We start from the raw sequence: 16327 nt of genomic DNA, 5'->3' as shown, positions 1-16327 counted from the left end.
AATAGTACATATAGTATAATAGGAGGATATTTTTGTAAACTCTTCCACGTTATTATACTATCCATCATGGTATGACATAAAGGTCCTTACCTTCGCTGAACACTCGATCCACATTTAACCCATAAGTGGCACAGGTTTCGTAGTACATACACCGTTTCATGTCGTTACACAGACCCCTGGCACGCACATCTTCAATAACCCTTGGATTGCTTGAGCTAATTTTATCTGAAAGAAAAAGGATTTCTATAAGTCAGAAACCATATATAGTATGTATGTTCTACAGTTACACACATACTGTACTGTGTACACTATAATGTTACACTGTAACTGTATTATTCAGGTTATGTGATTCTGTTTTAACAGAGTGTTAACAGATTTTATACAAGCAGAGGTGTAAGAGATGACTATGGGACCCTAAGGGGGGCTCCACTTTACTACTAGCACAAAAAGTTTACACTCTTCCAGTAATGTACCACACATTTAGCTATAGGCTGCCCCCCTTGATGTCAAGAAGACCTCATAGCAGATGCTGCTACCATAGCAGTTACCAATACAAAAAAAGGCAGCTGAAAAAACTTACCTTGAGTCCCCACCAAAGCCACAGCAATGTCCGTGACACTGCGGTAGTTTGCCAATAGAGCATAGTACTGGAACATGTCTTGAAAACTTGCCTCATTCTCCAGGCTGAACACAAAGATGACGCCATCCACCCAGTTGGCAAACTAAAAGACACAGTCCAGAGAGAGAGGTTAAATCAATAGACAATCTGTCATTGGGAATTACAGGCACTAGTTTATGCCTCCCCCCCGTCCCTGGGGATTTATCTAAATAACCCCTGTGCCTGCGTCTAAGAGTAAAATGCTTTTAAAATCACTCAATATCTAAAGTCTCTTCTGAAGTTAATTCAGATTTAGCACGGTCATCCCAATGCTGTTCTGTAAGTGAAGAAAGAGAAACTTAATAGAGAACATCCCAAACATTAGCCATTCCCAGCACTGTAATACGAGTACTTCTAAGGAAATCTAATAAGTTAGTAATGGGGTATCTAAGGGACAGTTCAAACCATATGTCACTATTACAAGGGAAAGAACATATATAATTCTGTAAGTATAGATAAGTAAGGATGGATAGATAGATAGATAGATAGATAGATAGATAGATAGATAGATAGATAGATGGATAGATAGATAGATAATCCAAGAATTCCGCAGCATGTCCTTTAGTGTGAAAAACTTCAAAGTGTTGTTATTCCACAACAGGTAAAAGATTACATGCAACGTTTCTGTCTCATCACGAGCCCGTTCTCAAGCATGATGCATGATGCATGTAAAAAAATAATAATAATAATTAATCGCCATTGGAGGGGAGGAAACTTCATTGAGCAACTATCTAGAGCAGAGACCAAGATGATATTTCATTTTAACACACTTATCACCAATGGATTAAATACCAATATGGAGTTATTTGCATTTTTAAACTGACGAAAAATGATAATACTGATGAAATTGTGACAAAACTTCAGCACCACTAAACACACCACAATGAACAGTTAAGTAACAATGAAAATAGACATAACAAATAATAATAATAAATTGGTAGCAATGAAAAGACACATGAAATTGTAACAAACCTGCAATAGAGACAATGGTGAAACACATGACATTGTAACAAACCCGCAGCAGTGGTGAAACAGTGGCAGAGACAACGGTGGAAAACATAACATTGTAACAAACCTGCAGCAGAAACAGTGGCGTGAAACAAGACACTGCAATGTACCTGCAACGTTGAAATAGATAGGCAGTATGGTAATTGGAGGTGTTCCCAAAAGAAGTAGCAATAAAAGGGGTCCATATCCCTGATGAAGACGTAAGGTTAGGCTGAAACGTTGGATGATTTTGGCTCCCCAGAGACTCTGTAGTGGAATCCTGTGACCTCAAACTAAACACTAACAGAACGCCGAAGCTGGTAGAAGCTACGCCACCAGCCAGGGCGCGCTCCCAGCTCGAACAACCACTATACTCAACTAACTGAACTGTTCAAACAAAAGTCAGTACACACTTGTAGGTTAATTACAGCCTCCACACTACCAGACTCCACCAGTCCAGCTTCAACATGCAATATGATAAAAAAAATGTGAAGGAAAGAAAGAGGTTAAACTCTAACCAGTCTGCGGGTGATTAGACCCACTGTGCACTGTACTTGCAGTGCACCAAATACTCACTTAGTCCAGTAGACTTATAAGTTCTTTAATTGTAACTTTGGATGCAGCATACAAAAGATAGTTTGCTCACAGCTGATGTGAACTCAGCATACAGACGCCCAGGCACGTCCTCCTCGCGGACGTTTCGGTGGCACAAGACTCCTCCTTCCTCATGCGGGCTAAGTGAGTATTTGGTGCACTGCAAGTACAGTGCACAGTGAGTCTAATCACCCGAAGATGTCAGCAGACTGGTGAGAGTTTAACCTCTTTCTTTCCTTCACATTTTTTTCATCATATAGCAAGTAACTGAACTAACGAATGGAAGTGCACCTCTACTCGCGGATTGCAGTAAGTGTTTCTATACTACGATCACACTGACTACACCATAGTTCAGGTAGAGGCGCTGGATGTATATGTAATACTGAGAATAATCCTTATTTTGGGAAGCATGGGTCTTTCCCCAACCAACATCCATAGCAGTGAGCTAAAATTTGCCATACAAGCACCGTATACATAGTAGACTCAATTTTTTTGCTTTTTTTGCTTTTATCATTAATACCCTAATGATGGTTTAAAATATTTGACTGACATTTCCATGGAAAGAAGACATCTATGCCATGAAGTTTGTTTATGTAGTGTGTACGATACATTTATAGGCATGACAAATTACCTTTGCATCCGGGGCTCCAGCTTCTTCTCTGATCAACAGAAGGTAGCTCTGCCCTTCCACACTGATCTCCTTCTTAAATTGATCACCTATAAAATGAACAAAACAATATGTATTGTAAACTATATACAAGAGGACTAGGCGCTAGGTAAAACATTGCTCACATGTACATTAAGAGCCTGCATAGGTCTACCATTACAATATAAGTCCAGTCGGTGATTATTGCCCTACAAAATAAAGGAACATGGACCACTTGGAATGTTAATCACAAACAGAAGCCATGATGATAGTGTGACAAGTCAATGAGAAACACCTATACTTCCCTAAGGAATTCTGAGTTAATAGAGGGTTAATATGAACTACTGTACATCTTTCTTTGGAGGACCCAATGAGACATTACATGGGCAGCATATTGTTTTCAACTGTGTACTACTTTTCCTGACTGTGTACTACTTTTTCCTTTGGCAATGCTGTCGGGGAATAGAACATCAGGTGAGACATTACAGGGGATTACCTATAGCTGCACTCTGATTTGCCTTAGCCTGCCTGCTTGGTGCCTTGCATCAATGTCTACTGGTCCTGCTGCTACCCACACCAGAGAAACTCTTGGGAAACCTCCTGGTACCTCCTAGTAGCTAAATCCAGCTTCCATATCCAGGAGTAGAATAATGGTAGAAGCCTAGAGAGTGCTTCCATTCTACTTTTAAAGGGGTCATCTAGCATTAGAAAAACACATCCACTTTTTCCAGAGACAGCACATTGTCTCCAGTTCATGTGTGGGTTGCAGTTAAGCTCTATTCACTTCAATGGAACTGAGTTAAAAAAAAACAAACATCCAAACTGGAGACAAAGGTTGTGCTTTCTCTGGAAGAGAATGGCAATGATTTTTTAACGCTGGATAACCCCATTATGTTTACTCCAAACTACCTGTTGGGTAGAACAGCGGATCCACAACTGTTGCTGTTATGTTGATTGAACACAAGCAAAGACAAGACTTTAAAACTATGTTCACATATAGTTTTTAACTTCATTGATTGTATGAACTGGGAAAGCACATACACCTGCCTATGCACCTGTGTATGAAAATAAAGTGTCTTTGTGGCCTGTCTGTGTTGTCATAGATTTTTTACTGTATAAGAAAGCATAATCTGCTGTGTTTGTCTATACATAAGCCTACATTATAAAAATATATATATAAAAATATATATATCTTACTGCATGCCTATGCGATAGCATACACTGAAGCCTTGCATTAAATGGTATATTGCTATTGTACATCAACAGGAAGCAAAACAATATATGAATAAAACTTTATTATGAACCACAAAGTCTCTTCATAGAAGTATCAAATATTTCTTCTAAATTATAGGACTGTATATATATATATATATATATATATATATATATATATATATATATATATATCTGGGATAGGAGCTTCCCTTTCACCAAATATTAAATACATTAGTTCCAAATGATTATTTGGGGAAATAGCTCAGGTTAAATAGTAAGAATGCCGCAATGGATGAGGTGGCAGAATTAATGTGTTTCCTCCCGTCTTCTATGATTGTCAGTGTCTGTGGTGACTTCATTCCTTTTTGTCACTCTCCATCCATGACTGGTTACCGCCCAACTCCAGAGCACTTCCGAGTCTCCATGGATACTGGAACAAAAGACTGCGTCCACTATTCAGTAACCATGGAAACTGACAAGAACAGAGGGGGAAAAGGAAGGAAGCAATACGTGGATGAGTGCAGGCCGCCAGATTTGGAGGCTTTGTATCAGGAGGGCTGTGATAAAGCTTATGGCCATTTCCATTTCTTTAAGGTTAGAGGTTTAGAAATGGCTTACATTTCCATTTCAATTTACTTTTCTATAAGACTCCAGTCGTTTGAAGTTGTGGTTATTGTGTTTTACCCCATTATTTCCCACCACTATTTACCTGTACATGTACAGAAGCATATGCTGAAGACACATATATATATCTTTATGCTAAACATTTAATATGCAAAAGGCAAATGGAATATTATCCAAATACTTAAAATATCATGGAATATGTCCATTTTACTATAGACATTTATTTCATGTCAAATACAGGTAAAGAGTTAAAGGAGAAGTCCAGGGTTGGACTTTTTTTCCCAAAAGAGCCGGGTCTGCTGCGTTGGGGTCCGCAGTCCTCCACTCCGGTTTCTGCCCCCCGGCTGGTTCCTGATCTTAGCGGGGACCCGGGTCTTGATGTGTCAGGCACACTTAGCCAGTTAGCGGCTGTAGAGGGGTCCCACCTCGGCCGCTGACTGGCTAAGCAGGCCTTACACGTCCTGACCTGGGTCTCCGCTCAGACCTGGAAGCTTCCGGGGTACTTTGAACCAGAGCGAGCAGAGGACAATGGACCCCAGCGCTGGAGTCGGGGAGGTAGGTGCATGTTATTATATTCAGCCACCTTCTCCCTGGCTCTTTTGAAGAAAAAAAAGGTCCCACCCCAAGACTTCTCCTTTAATACAGCAATAACACAAATGTTACTTTTCTAAAAATGAGGAGCTTTGCAGAAGTTACAATAAGGGGAATAGCCTAGCGATCAGCCCAATCTCTTAGTTATGTCCATTCCTGGGAGCGGGGCATGGTCACATGCTCCTCTATGTCCGTTTAACATATACGCTTAAAGGGAAAAAGAAATGGATGTAAAAATGGATAGAAAAACTGATGGTGTTGTATGCCATACAGCAGGATCTGCTTTACATTGACTTCCATTATGAAAAAACAAACAAAAAAATCTCAAAATTGATCTTTTTTTATAGTACACAAAGGTATGGTTATGGTTGACCACGTTTTTTCTGTAACCTACTAAACCTGATACACAAACCCAGTGTATCACCTAGCCCATCAGTTTTTTTTTTTATTTTACTTACCTATTTTTTATGTACTCATGCTGCTTAAACAATAACTTTTCTTTTTTTGTTTAGCATGAATATAGTCCTTTCATGGAATATGACAATATTCTTCTTTATTTGGAGCAGTGCTGATTATAATGCTTCCTAGTATAGATCCCCCTCATGCTGCTCTGACCTGTCGAGGAACTGACTCCACAAGATCTGACATGAAGACATTAGCAGCTTTAGGTCCTATAAGTTGTGAGGTGGGGTCTCTATGGCTTATACTTTTCTTACCAGCACAGCCTTTATATGCTTGATCTGAGTAAGATCTGAAGAATCTGGAGGCCAAGTCAACAACATGAATTCTTCATCATGATCCTCAAACCACTCCTAAACAGTTTTTGCAGAACATATTCTCCTCCTGAATGAGGCCACTGTCATTGGGAAACACTGCTGTCATGAAGAAGTATATTTGGTCTGCCTTACCTTTTGTTCATATTGCACCTTGTCTAATACTTACCATTTTCCCTACCATGCTTCTACAACAGCACAAGGGATTCTTTACTGTAAGAGAAGTGAGGTTATGGAACTCTCTGCCGAAGGAAGTGGTCAGAGTGAACTCTAAGTGGGTGTATACCTTTTTTGGCTTTACAAACTATGTAACTATGTGAAGGTACACAATACTATCAAACATACAGGGGCGGATTAACTTTAACATAGGCCCCGGGCTGTTCACCAAGCCTGGGCCCCCATCTCACTGTAACTATGGCAGCACTAGCCTGGTGTTCATAGTACAGGATAGGGCTAGGTTCACACTGCGTTTTCAGCATCCTTTTAACGGATCCTTTTTTTTTTGCAAAAAATGGATTGCAAAAAATGGATGTATTTGTGTGCATCTGTTTTTGATCCGTTTTTCCATTGACTTCCATTATAAAAAAAAGGATCAAAACGGATGGGTTTTTTTACGCACAATAAAGTACTGTTGACACTACTTTTTTGACCGTTAAATAAAACAGATCCGTTAAATGGATTGCAAAAACGCAGAGTGAACCCACCCTAAGTAATGTCGTGATGCCCTGATTTGAGCAAAATTGCATTAAAAAGGCAGCATTTTTTGGCAAATCATGGCAGTAGCCAGGAGACAATACACTACTGAAGTATAAGTTTCTTTGGGCAGCCAAACTGCAAACATATAATTAGTTCTAAGACACTAAACTGCTCTTCTAAATTGCATTTTTTTTTCTGTTCTCAAGCCATCCTCTAAAAGCAGAACATGTCTAACAACAATGATAGACTGTTATTTGACGAAGATTAAAGGGGTTGTCCGGCGCTAAAAAATTATTCACAGAATAACACACATTACAAAGTTATACAACTTTGTAATGTATGTTATGTCTGTGAATGGCCCCCTTCCCCGTGTCCCACCACCCCCACCCGTGTACCCGGAAGTGTGGTGCGCTATACATTACCTGTCACGTGCCGACCACGGTCTCCGATCCTCAGCAGTGACGTCTTCTTCGGGAGGCCGGCGGATCTTCCCGAGTGCCGGCCGCCCTCTGCAGCGTCATCCGAAGCTCAGCCGCGATTGGCTGAGCATAACTGTGCTCAGCCAATCGCGGCTGAGCGGCTGATGACGCGGCCACGTCATCAGCTGCTCAGCCGCGATTGGCTGAGCACAGGTATGCTTAGCCAATCGGAGGATCGGAGACCGTGGACGACACGAGATGCGGTGAGTATAATGCACCACACTTCCGGGTCTAGCGTGGGTGGGGGGAAACACGGGGAAGGGGGCCATTCACAGACATAACATACATTACAAAGTTGTATAACTTTGTAATGTGTGTTATTCTGTGAATAATTTTTTATCGCCGGACAACCCCTTTAAGGCCATAGTCAGCCATGAAAGGATAGGAACTGGATTTTGCCAGCAGATACTCTCATGGTACAAGGGAAAGGTTCTAACAGATGTTTTATACCTAATGATATAATATATTACCTGTACATAAAAATGAGACACATACATTTTTTAAACTTTAATAAACCCAGGGACATTCATATTGAAGTGTATGAGAGATTAATATATCTGTGCCCTAAAAAAAAATGTTTTGGCAAAAGTAGCATTAAGTTTTGAATTTATCCAGTTATGCACAGAAAAATTGTTCAATGGACAAGTATTTAAGAATTTTGATTGTTTTCTACTGACAGCCATTAAAGTGATCCCTGTTGGTGGATGTGACAATCTCAGCCACAGCATGGGTGCTGCATGTTGTAAAGGTACATTTGTAAATGCTGTCTGTATAATCTTTCTCATGTAAAAATGCTTTTAATCAGCGTTGCCCCTGGGATGACAGTGTTACTGAAGCAAGGTTTCTCGGCCATTGAGTTCCCCTCTCCCTGCCTTGGTCCGTAGCTTGTTTCTCTAGGATGGCACCAATGTCATTGATATTATACTGTAAAGTACAATATTGTAAAGTACAATAACTGCCCTCTTCAACTTCTACTTGGAAACCCCTTTTTAATATAAAGGTCGCTACCAAGCTGATCAAGCTATCAGCATAGGTTTTAGCAGTAAGAAATACAACTAAATCCTTCATGTCTTTTCGGAACGTAACCCATTGTTTTTGTGTGATGGGTGATCCACCACTAGACCCCGGGTGATGGCGTTTTATAGCCTTTTAAATGCTGCTGTTCCCAGCGGTCAGGAGTGGCGCGTTTTCAGATGTATGGGTATGTAATGGGGCCGGATTGGGTTAAATTTGGGGAGACCACAAAAAAACACATTTAGCTATGTTTGTCTTTCTGAACGGAAGTTCTTTTAGCGACAAATTTTAGCATCTATTGTTAATGACAACCGCAGATAACGTTCATGAATATTATTTGCCGCCAATATTACTGATAAACATCCCTAATTGTTATGTAATGGGGACATGGCCTCAGAATGCAGGATTCCAAAAGGTGAAATAACCCCTGTGCGACCCCTGATCAATTAAGGGTTAAATTAGGGTACTGAAAAATGCTGTTTTACTGTAGATCCACCCTTTTTAACTAGAAGCAGTAGCTTGTAGATAAATATATAAGGAGCTTGATAACACAAGGGAAAGAAAGAGGGATATATATTGTGCATATATGATCATGAACGTTGTTTGTGGCTGTCAGTACTGATAGATGGCTGTCTTTTGGCCGTCCGGAAAGGCCGCCATCATTACCCCATTGTGGGAACATAGCCTAAAGGTTAAATTAATCTTTAACTGTGTAGGTTTGCATGTTTTAAAGAAGTCTGCAATAAATTCACGTGAAGCAGCAATATATCCATGTGACCGTTCCGAGGCTTTAGCACTAAGCTGAAGGGACAGCTCCCATTGGAGGCGTGAGGGAATATGACATTCTTTGTTGTGTACTGCACTGTGGGAAAAAGCAGATGAGGATTTAAGACAGCTATTAGTTCCAGGTCTGAAGAGAATCCTGTATATAACGGGGATTGTGCTTTGAAACCGTGTTGCATTTTAGCTAATGGGTTAATGACTTAAAGAGGTATTCCAGGGAAAATCAACTTTTCTCCGAAAAAGAGAGGTGAGAAATCACGAGATGGGGGGGGGGGGGGGGGTGTCAGAGGAGGGGGAAGGGACGGTGTACCCCCCGCCAATCTCTGTATCGGGCCCCTGGCTTCTGTATCATGAATAGAGCCTTGGGTCATGTGACCTGCTGCTCTATTTATTATATCGTTATCATTATAATATCATTATAATACAACTATTATTATTGTTAATAATAATAATATTTATTTGTATAGCGCTAACAGATTCTGCGGCGCCTTTATTTTTTAAACTATACACTGAAGCATGAGGTATGTATATGGCTCTCTTTACGTGGCACAAAGGACATCTGGACATTCATGTCAACCTTCCAATGATTGGCTATGTAAATTTAAAAAAACAAAAAAAGGTGTCCAGTTTTTCTTTTTAAAATGATGTCTGTTATTACAGCTTTTTAATTGAAGTCAGTGGAATGACGGCAGCCCAATGCGCACAGACTATTACATGACGGATGTTGTTTGTGCGGACATCATAATAATGATTGTGACAATTTTCAGATGTCTTTTGAAACAACGGACATAATTTTTTACATAGGAAGAGATATGGGTGCACAATGGGTGTAGATGGGTGTAGATGCTTTTCACATACGGATTTTCACCCCAATAGACTGTAATACAAGACTCTGTAGCACTCTCTTTCATGCAAAAGTGTTCAAAAAGGCGAAATGACTGACATCATTTAAAAAAAATAAAAAACAGGGAGGAAAAAAATGTTGTGTGAACCTAATATATCCCAAACAAATAACTCATATATTCACTTACTGTATATGCCATAAACGTGCCTATGTCACATATTTAACCTATTGATTCTCTTTATAAAAAAAAAAAAAAAAAAAAAAAAGGTTGATATACAAGTTTTACTGATGAATGCCTTTGTATTGAAGAGTACTGCCACTAAAAAACATAAACAATCAAACATAAGGACTAAAAGTTTGCAAGGCCTTAAAAAATACATCTATGCCGAGTGATTTTCCTATATGTATGAATGAGAACACTCACTCCTACACATATAATCAATCACGCACAGGCACAATATTCTTTCTCCAAGGTCAGTTGTATAAGCCATGTTACAGCAAGTTCTCTTGTGGGAAGATGTGCATAGCTACTATCTGACATCCCAAACTACCTCGACAAACATTAGACCTATTCTCTTTTATACGACCCGCAGAATCACCAAGGACGGGATTTAAGTTAATGAGGCTGCTTACTAGTTGTGTCTCTTCTGTCAGATCAGAGCGTTCACTGAAGAACACACTGCAAAGACAATGTTCAAAGAAGGCAAACAGCAACCAAACATAAAACACTACATAAAATGTATCTCAGTAGTCTATGGTTACCTGTCTGGAATCCTTACAATGAGCAGACTCATTTAGTATCAATGGGGGAATCACACTTTCATTTCCAGCAACCAGTCTTTTTCATGCGCATTATGAAGTACAGCTTTGTAAGAATGACAACAAATGGGCAAACACAGGGCTCCTCCACTGGGATCAGCCTAGCCTTTAGCTTCCTGCATACCGTATTTCTGGTAGTATGTCATTATCAATTGTAGACTGTAGTATTGGGTCAGTATTTTACATCAGCATTTGTAAGACTCCATTCACACTACTCTCAAAGGCTCCATTCTGAGCTTCCATCAGATTTGATGGAAACAAAAAGAATGCAGGACTATTCACTATACACCATAAGGGAACCCAATGGAACCCAATATAAGGCACCGCTGTTATGGTTTCCGTTGTTACATAAGCCATGATGGTGGTGTAATAAGAGCCTTGGCTAATATCAGGAATGCTTCATAAGTATAATAGAAAGATTTGCTACTCTTCTTTGGTTTGGATTGGTTGTTATGGGCAAAACCATTTTTTTTGTATAGTTTTTATTTATTTCCACCAGTGTGACAGTATTCTGTATAGTAAGCCTGAAGCATATTTAGTGCAGTTAAAACGCAAACGCTTATACTGTTTACTACTAAATTACAAGCTGTTGAGAAGCCAACACGAAGGCGGAAGATGCTAGTACCAATTTGGATAGACGGCTGTAACAATGGAACAAACTATTGGTTGCTGTCTATGTGGTGTAAATAAACATGCTTTAAGTGTAACTGTCATTTAAAATTTTTATTAGGTTTTATTAGGCCTCCTTCTGTACTCAAAAAGCAGTTTCCCAGACTCCTCCCTCACTTGTTATTTGTGCATAATCAGACAAAGCTGTCTTCATTACAGAGGAGCAAATGGAAGGTTTTCTGAGTCCATTATAGCCTATGGAGAGGGGAGGGGTTGAGGGGGATAAGTAAGCAGGGAGAGCAGAGAAGCAGGCCAGCCGTTTGGAGACTGTTTGGGAACATAAAATGCTGGAGTCCGAGGTCAGAAAGGTCAGTGCTTATCTGGGAGCTTGGTGAGATAAGATTGCAGAATGTTGTGTTTCGCAGGGCTGCCTTTTCTCTATAAAGCATACTGGACACAGAAATCCTGCTTCTTCTGAAGTGAGGGGGGGAGGTAGGAAACAGCTTTTTTGAGTACAGAAGGAAACTTTTTTGCTTAAAGGGAATCTGCCACTAGGTTCTTGCCTCCTTAAATAAGGGCAGCATAAACTAGTGACAGAAAATTACATGAAAAACTATGCACTTTCACCTTCTAATAAATCTACTTCCATTTGCTCTCTGCTACCACCTCTGTCCATGACAGCAACTGTCCAAAGCAGGAAAGGTTTTCTATGGGGATTTGCTACTGCTCTGGACAGTTCCTGTCATGGGCAGAGATGGCAGCAGAGAGCACTGTGTCAGACTGAAAAGAATACACCACTTCCTGTAGGACAGTGCTTCTCAAACTATTTCTACTGGAGCCTCACCCAACAGACCAAGGCAATGCCTGGGCCTCACCAGACTGACCAAGAGGATGCTGGGCCTCACCATCTGTGGTGAAAGTCAATTTAAAAGCTGAAAATAATGCTAGGACTACCTTTCAACTGTCTCCCAAGCTGTAGATAATAATAAAGCAAGTATGAAATACATTATTAATGTTGCTAAAATGGAGATTTTGGAGGACTGTGCAGATCATAGTTACTTTTGTGAAAACTGGCTCCCCAGCTGGGCCTCACCAACAACTAGGGGGCGCCTCAATGGTGAGGCCCGCCTCACAGTTTGAGAAGCAATGCTGTAGGACATACAGCAGCTGCAGCCAAAGCTCAAGAACTGGAAGACTTAATATCCTTAAACAGAATTCATTTATTTGATTTAATTTTTATTTTCTTTAGAGTACCCCTTTAAAGGGGTTGGCCACTTTATAGTAAAATTGTTCCGTGTACAGTATTAGTAAGTGTACTCACTGTATATACTGACAGCAGCTCCCTGTGTACCTCATAGAGCTAATATCAGACTCCCCTCCTCCAGGCTGGGCTGTCCTGCTCTGTGATGTTTTGGTCCATAAGATTGCTTCCATGGAGGAGCATGTGACCAGGCCCCGCCCCCCAGTGTCCACCACACAGCCTGTATATGTCTATGGAGAACACAGGGGACAGGGCATGGTCACATGCTCCTCCATGTCGGCCATTTTATGGACTGAAACAAAACAGAGCAGGGCAGCCCAGCCTGGTGAAGGATAGTCTGATTTCAGCTCTATGAGGTACAGAGGGAGCTTCTGTCAGTATATACATTGAGCACACTTACTAATACTTTGTACTGACCTATTTTACTATAAAGTGGCCAACCCCTTTAAATCTGTGGCATACAATCTGACTAGAGATGAGCGAACTTGCCAGATTTCTGGTTCGTATGAACGAGAAATCTCTGCGTCTGATTCCCGCTGTCTGCTCTCTCCGTGCAGCGGGTGGATACAGTGCGAGGAACGCCTAGAAATCTGGGATACAGCCAATGCCAATGGCTGTATCCCAGTTTTCCAGGAGTTCCTTACGCTGTATCCACCCTCTCCACAGAGAGAGCAGACAGCGGGAATCAAACGCTAAGATTTCTGGTTCATACGAACCAGAAATCCGGTAAGTTCGCTCATCTCTAAATCTGACACCATAAATGAATACAAGTGTTGTAAAATACCTCACAGGTTGTGTGGAGCTGCAATACAGCCATGTGTGTGAGGCACCAGAACACTATAAATAGAAATCATATCTAAAATCAACAGCCAGCTAGATACACAAGTATTAACTGATAGTATAGATAATATTTACAGATGAAGTTGTAAAGACCATCAATACAAATAAATTCAGAGTTAAAACAATAAAAACTGGATTAATTACATGTGTTTGATACAAGAGATAGATGTGAGCCAAGTCATCAGGAACAAATCATGATAATAAGCCCAACGGAGCCAGTATATAGATGAGCTGCACTGTATATAGATCTACATTACCTTTCTGGTGGCTGGTCTGAGCGGATATTTATTAATCACCTTTAAATCTTTCAATTAAAAAATTCTCACAACTGTAATCACAAAGTCAATTAGGCACCGCAGAGGAAAATGTGTGAAGCTCCACTGGAATCCGCTCAGGGTCCACCACCAGCACTCTTATAATGGGAATCATTAGTTTTCTTAGCCTATTTTAAATTTAGACAAAGTGACATACACAAATTGAGATGGTAATAAAATTATATGATGTTGGCTATGGTCTGAGAACACATGGGGTGAAATACAGATTTGCTCATGTAATGCAAACGCTCCATCACTATTCCTGCAGTGCCATTTCTTTCAACCCAGCTCTGCTGCATCCATACATTTCATTATTGCATCTGGGTCATGTCATCTCTGATCAGCCAATATCTTGACTTTCAGATTTTTAAGGGTACCTGTTGGTATAACTCCTCTTCTTAGCCAATCCCCCCCCAACACTTTCCCTATTACCAGCCCCAGGACACAATCTAAGTGATTACACTGCAGTTACATCCAGTGACTCACAGGGGGCGTCTTTTCTGATTGGAGTTTCTTTTCCTTTTGTTCTATATCTGTTCACCAGCCTGGCTATCAAGAAGAATGACAGCACCGTTGCCAGTAATTGGCTGAGCAGGCTGTAATTCTTATCTCAGCCCACTCAGCAAATCACTGGCCATGGTGCTGTCCCTTATGGTACTTTTACACGGAGCGATAATTCGCCCGATCAACGATTTTGAATGAACAATGTTTTTTTTATAACAATCAGCGTTTAGTCGGAACGATACATCGTACGGAAAAATCGTTATGCGATCGCTTAAGCCTATCTCACACATAGGTGAAATCGTTGAAAGAATGTTTACACGGAACGATCTGCGAATTTTTTGCGAATGATCAATGACGATTTGAGAACATGTTGAAAGAACAAAATGAACGATTTCTCGCTCGTTCACTGCGTTTACACGTACGATTATCGTTCGAATTCGATCATTATCGTGCAAAAACGAGCGATTAATCTTTCCGTGTAAAAGGACCAAGTCAGTAATTGCAGACAGGTGAGTAAATTTTTTTTTAACGAATTTAGCTAAATTTGCTTCGTTCAGCAAATCTAATTTTTGCTAAATACGCTGCGCTGGATTCACTTTGCTCATCTGAAGAAATAATAGTAGCTGATTTATATGTATTGGTGACTAGCTGCAAAATAAAATATCTAACTAAATCAGAGTCTTTTAAGGTATTTCCACACGACCTTCAATGTAAATGTTTGGGAAAATGTCCAAATGGATGCTCATCATGTAAACAAGAACGTAAACAAGGAAGTTATCCAAGCACCACTTGGTGACCTACACAACATAGGTTATTTATTGTGGCCTACTTTAAAGGTACACTCAAAAGCATATGCTTTTCAAAGCAGTAAAAAAAAAGTTTACCTTATATATAAATATATAATATACCTGATATGTACCTGTCTAGTGGATGCCAAAGGGGTACTCTTTTGCCATCCATTGGGTATATAGGCATGTTTTTGTTGAACACGTGTGCTGGAGCTGTTTACATTAGAGTCTATTGTACCATTCCATCTGTTCTCTTTCAAGCCTGAAGCACCCATTATAACAGGGCAACGTTGTCCTGACCCAGGATACACAGGTGGACTTTCTACTTCAACCCAGGGAAATGAATTCTAATTTCTGTTCTGTACACTTGGACAGAGATATGTCCTAAACCAAGGTAGTCTCAGTGTCCCCAGTGCACCTTTTCCCTGCCCGCTGATGATGCTACTTCCTAAATATGCCCTAAACACCTCAGTCACTTAAAAAGAATTTAGCTAATATCACAGGAACTGCACCTTGGATTAACAAGAGGGACACATTGTTGGGTTAAAGGGGTTGTCCAGCGCTACAAAAACATGGCCACTTTTGCACCTCTCTTGTCTCCAGATTGGGTAGGGTTTGAAACTCAGTTCCATTGAAGTAAATGGAGCTTAATTGCAAACCACACCTGAACTGGAGACAAGAGTGGGGCAAAAGTGGCCATGTTTTTGTAGCGCTGGACAACCCCTTTAAGCGGCATGATGCCGATCTGACCATACTAAAAAGGTTGCATGGGAAAAGTGTATGCAAGGTTGGCTTTAGTGAATGAAATATGTAAATTTTCTCATCCATTTTCACAAAAGTGCCAGCGTATACTATGGTTTTTAAGTAGAGAGAATAAACATTAACAGAGCTAATGGATTCAGCTTCATTTCAATTTTGACCCCACATAGTTCAGAAAGCCCAGCTAGAGAGTAAAACCAGTGACTTATCTAAACTAATCCCAAGGATCGACAAATCGGATTTTAACCTATTCCTTCTCTAGATAAAGATGTCTTCCATCTTTACTATTTCATAGGGTACAATATGTTAGTCCACTGCACCCCGTAAACAAGTGTAGATACAGTTCCTTTCATCGGAGAAAACTATTGATCCTATCACGCAGTGCAATGTCTATGGTAGATTCTATTGTGCATTATCCCTGTAGTAGGGCATTAGCCAGCTATTGGAGAGTCATATTTAATAAATGGAGCTTTGAACCTTTGTTCAGAAATATCTTTTAATAGTCTAAATGAGTCACATAGTTTATTGA

The 16327-nt window shown here is 40.2% G+C and overlaps 1 protein-coding gene across 4 annotated transcripts in view; it reads right to left on the bottom strand.

Moving 5' to 3' along the window:
* The window catches only part of AGAP2 (ArfGAP with GTPase domain, ankyrin repeat and PH domain 2), a 228318-nt gene that overhangs the window by 35153 nt on the left and 176838 nt on the right, over positions 1–16327 (bottom strand). For all 4 annotated transcript variants that reach the window (XM_069970330.1, XM_069970331.1, XM_069970332.1 and 1 more), the window contains 3 exons: positions 2871–2956; positions 581–722; positions 91–225 (listed from right to left, as the gene is read on the bottom strand). In XM_069970330.1, the coding sequence (XP_069826431.1) occupies positions 91–225; positions 581–722; positions 2871–2956 (363 nt within the window). The remainder of the gene's footprint in view (positions 1–90; positions 226–580; positions 723–2870; positions 2957–16327) is intronic.

The sequence above is a fragment of the Dendropsophus ebraccatus genome, chromosome 5, assembly GCF_027789765.1.
Source record: "Dendropsophus ebraccatus isolate aDenEbr1 chromosome 5, aDenEbr1.pat, whole genome shotgun sequence".
NCBI lineage: Eukaryota > Metazoa > Chordata > Amphibia > Anura > Hylidae > Dendropsophus > Dendropsophus ebraccatus.
Note: the sequence above shows the minus strand (reverse complement) of the source record. Positions and strands in the feature narration are given on the sequence as shown.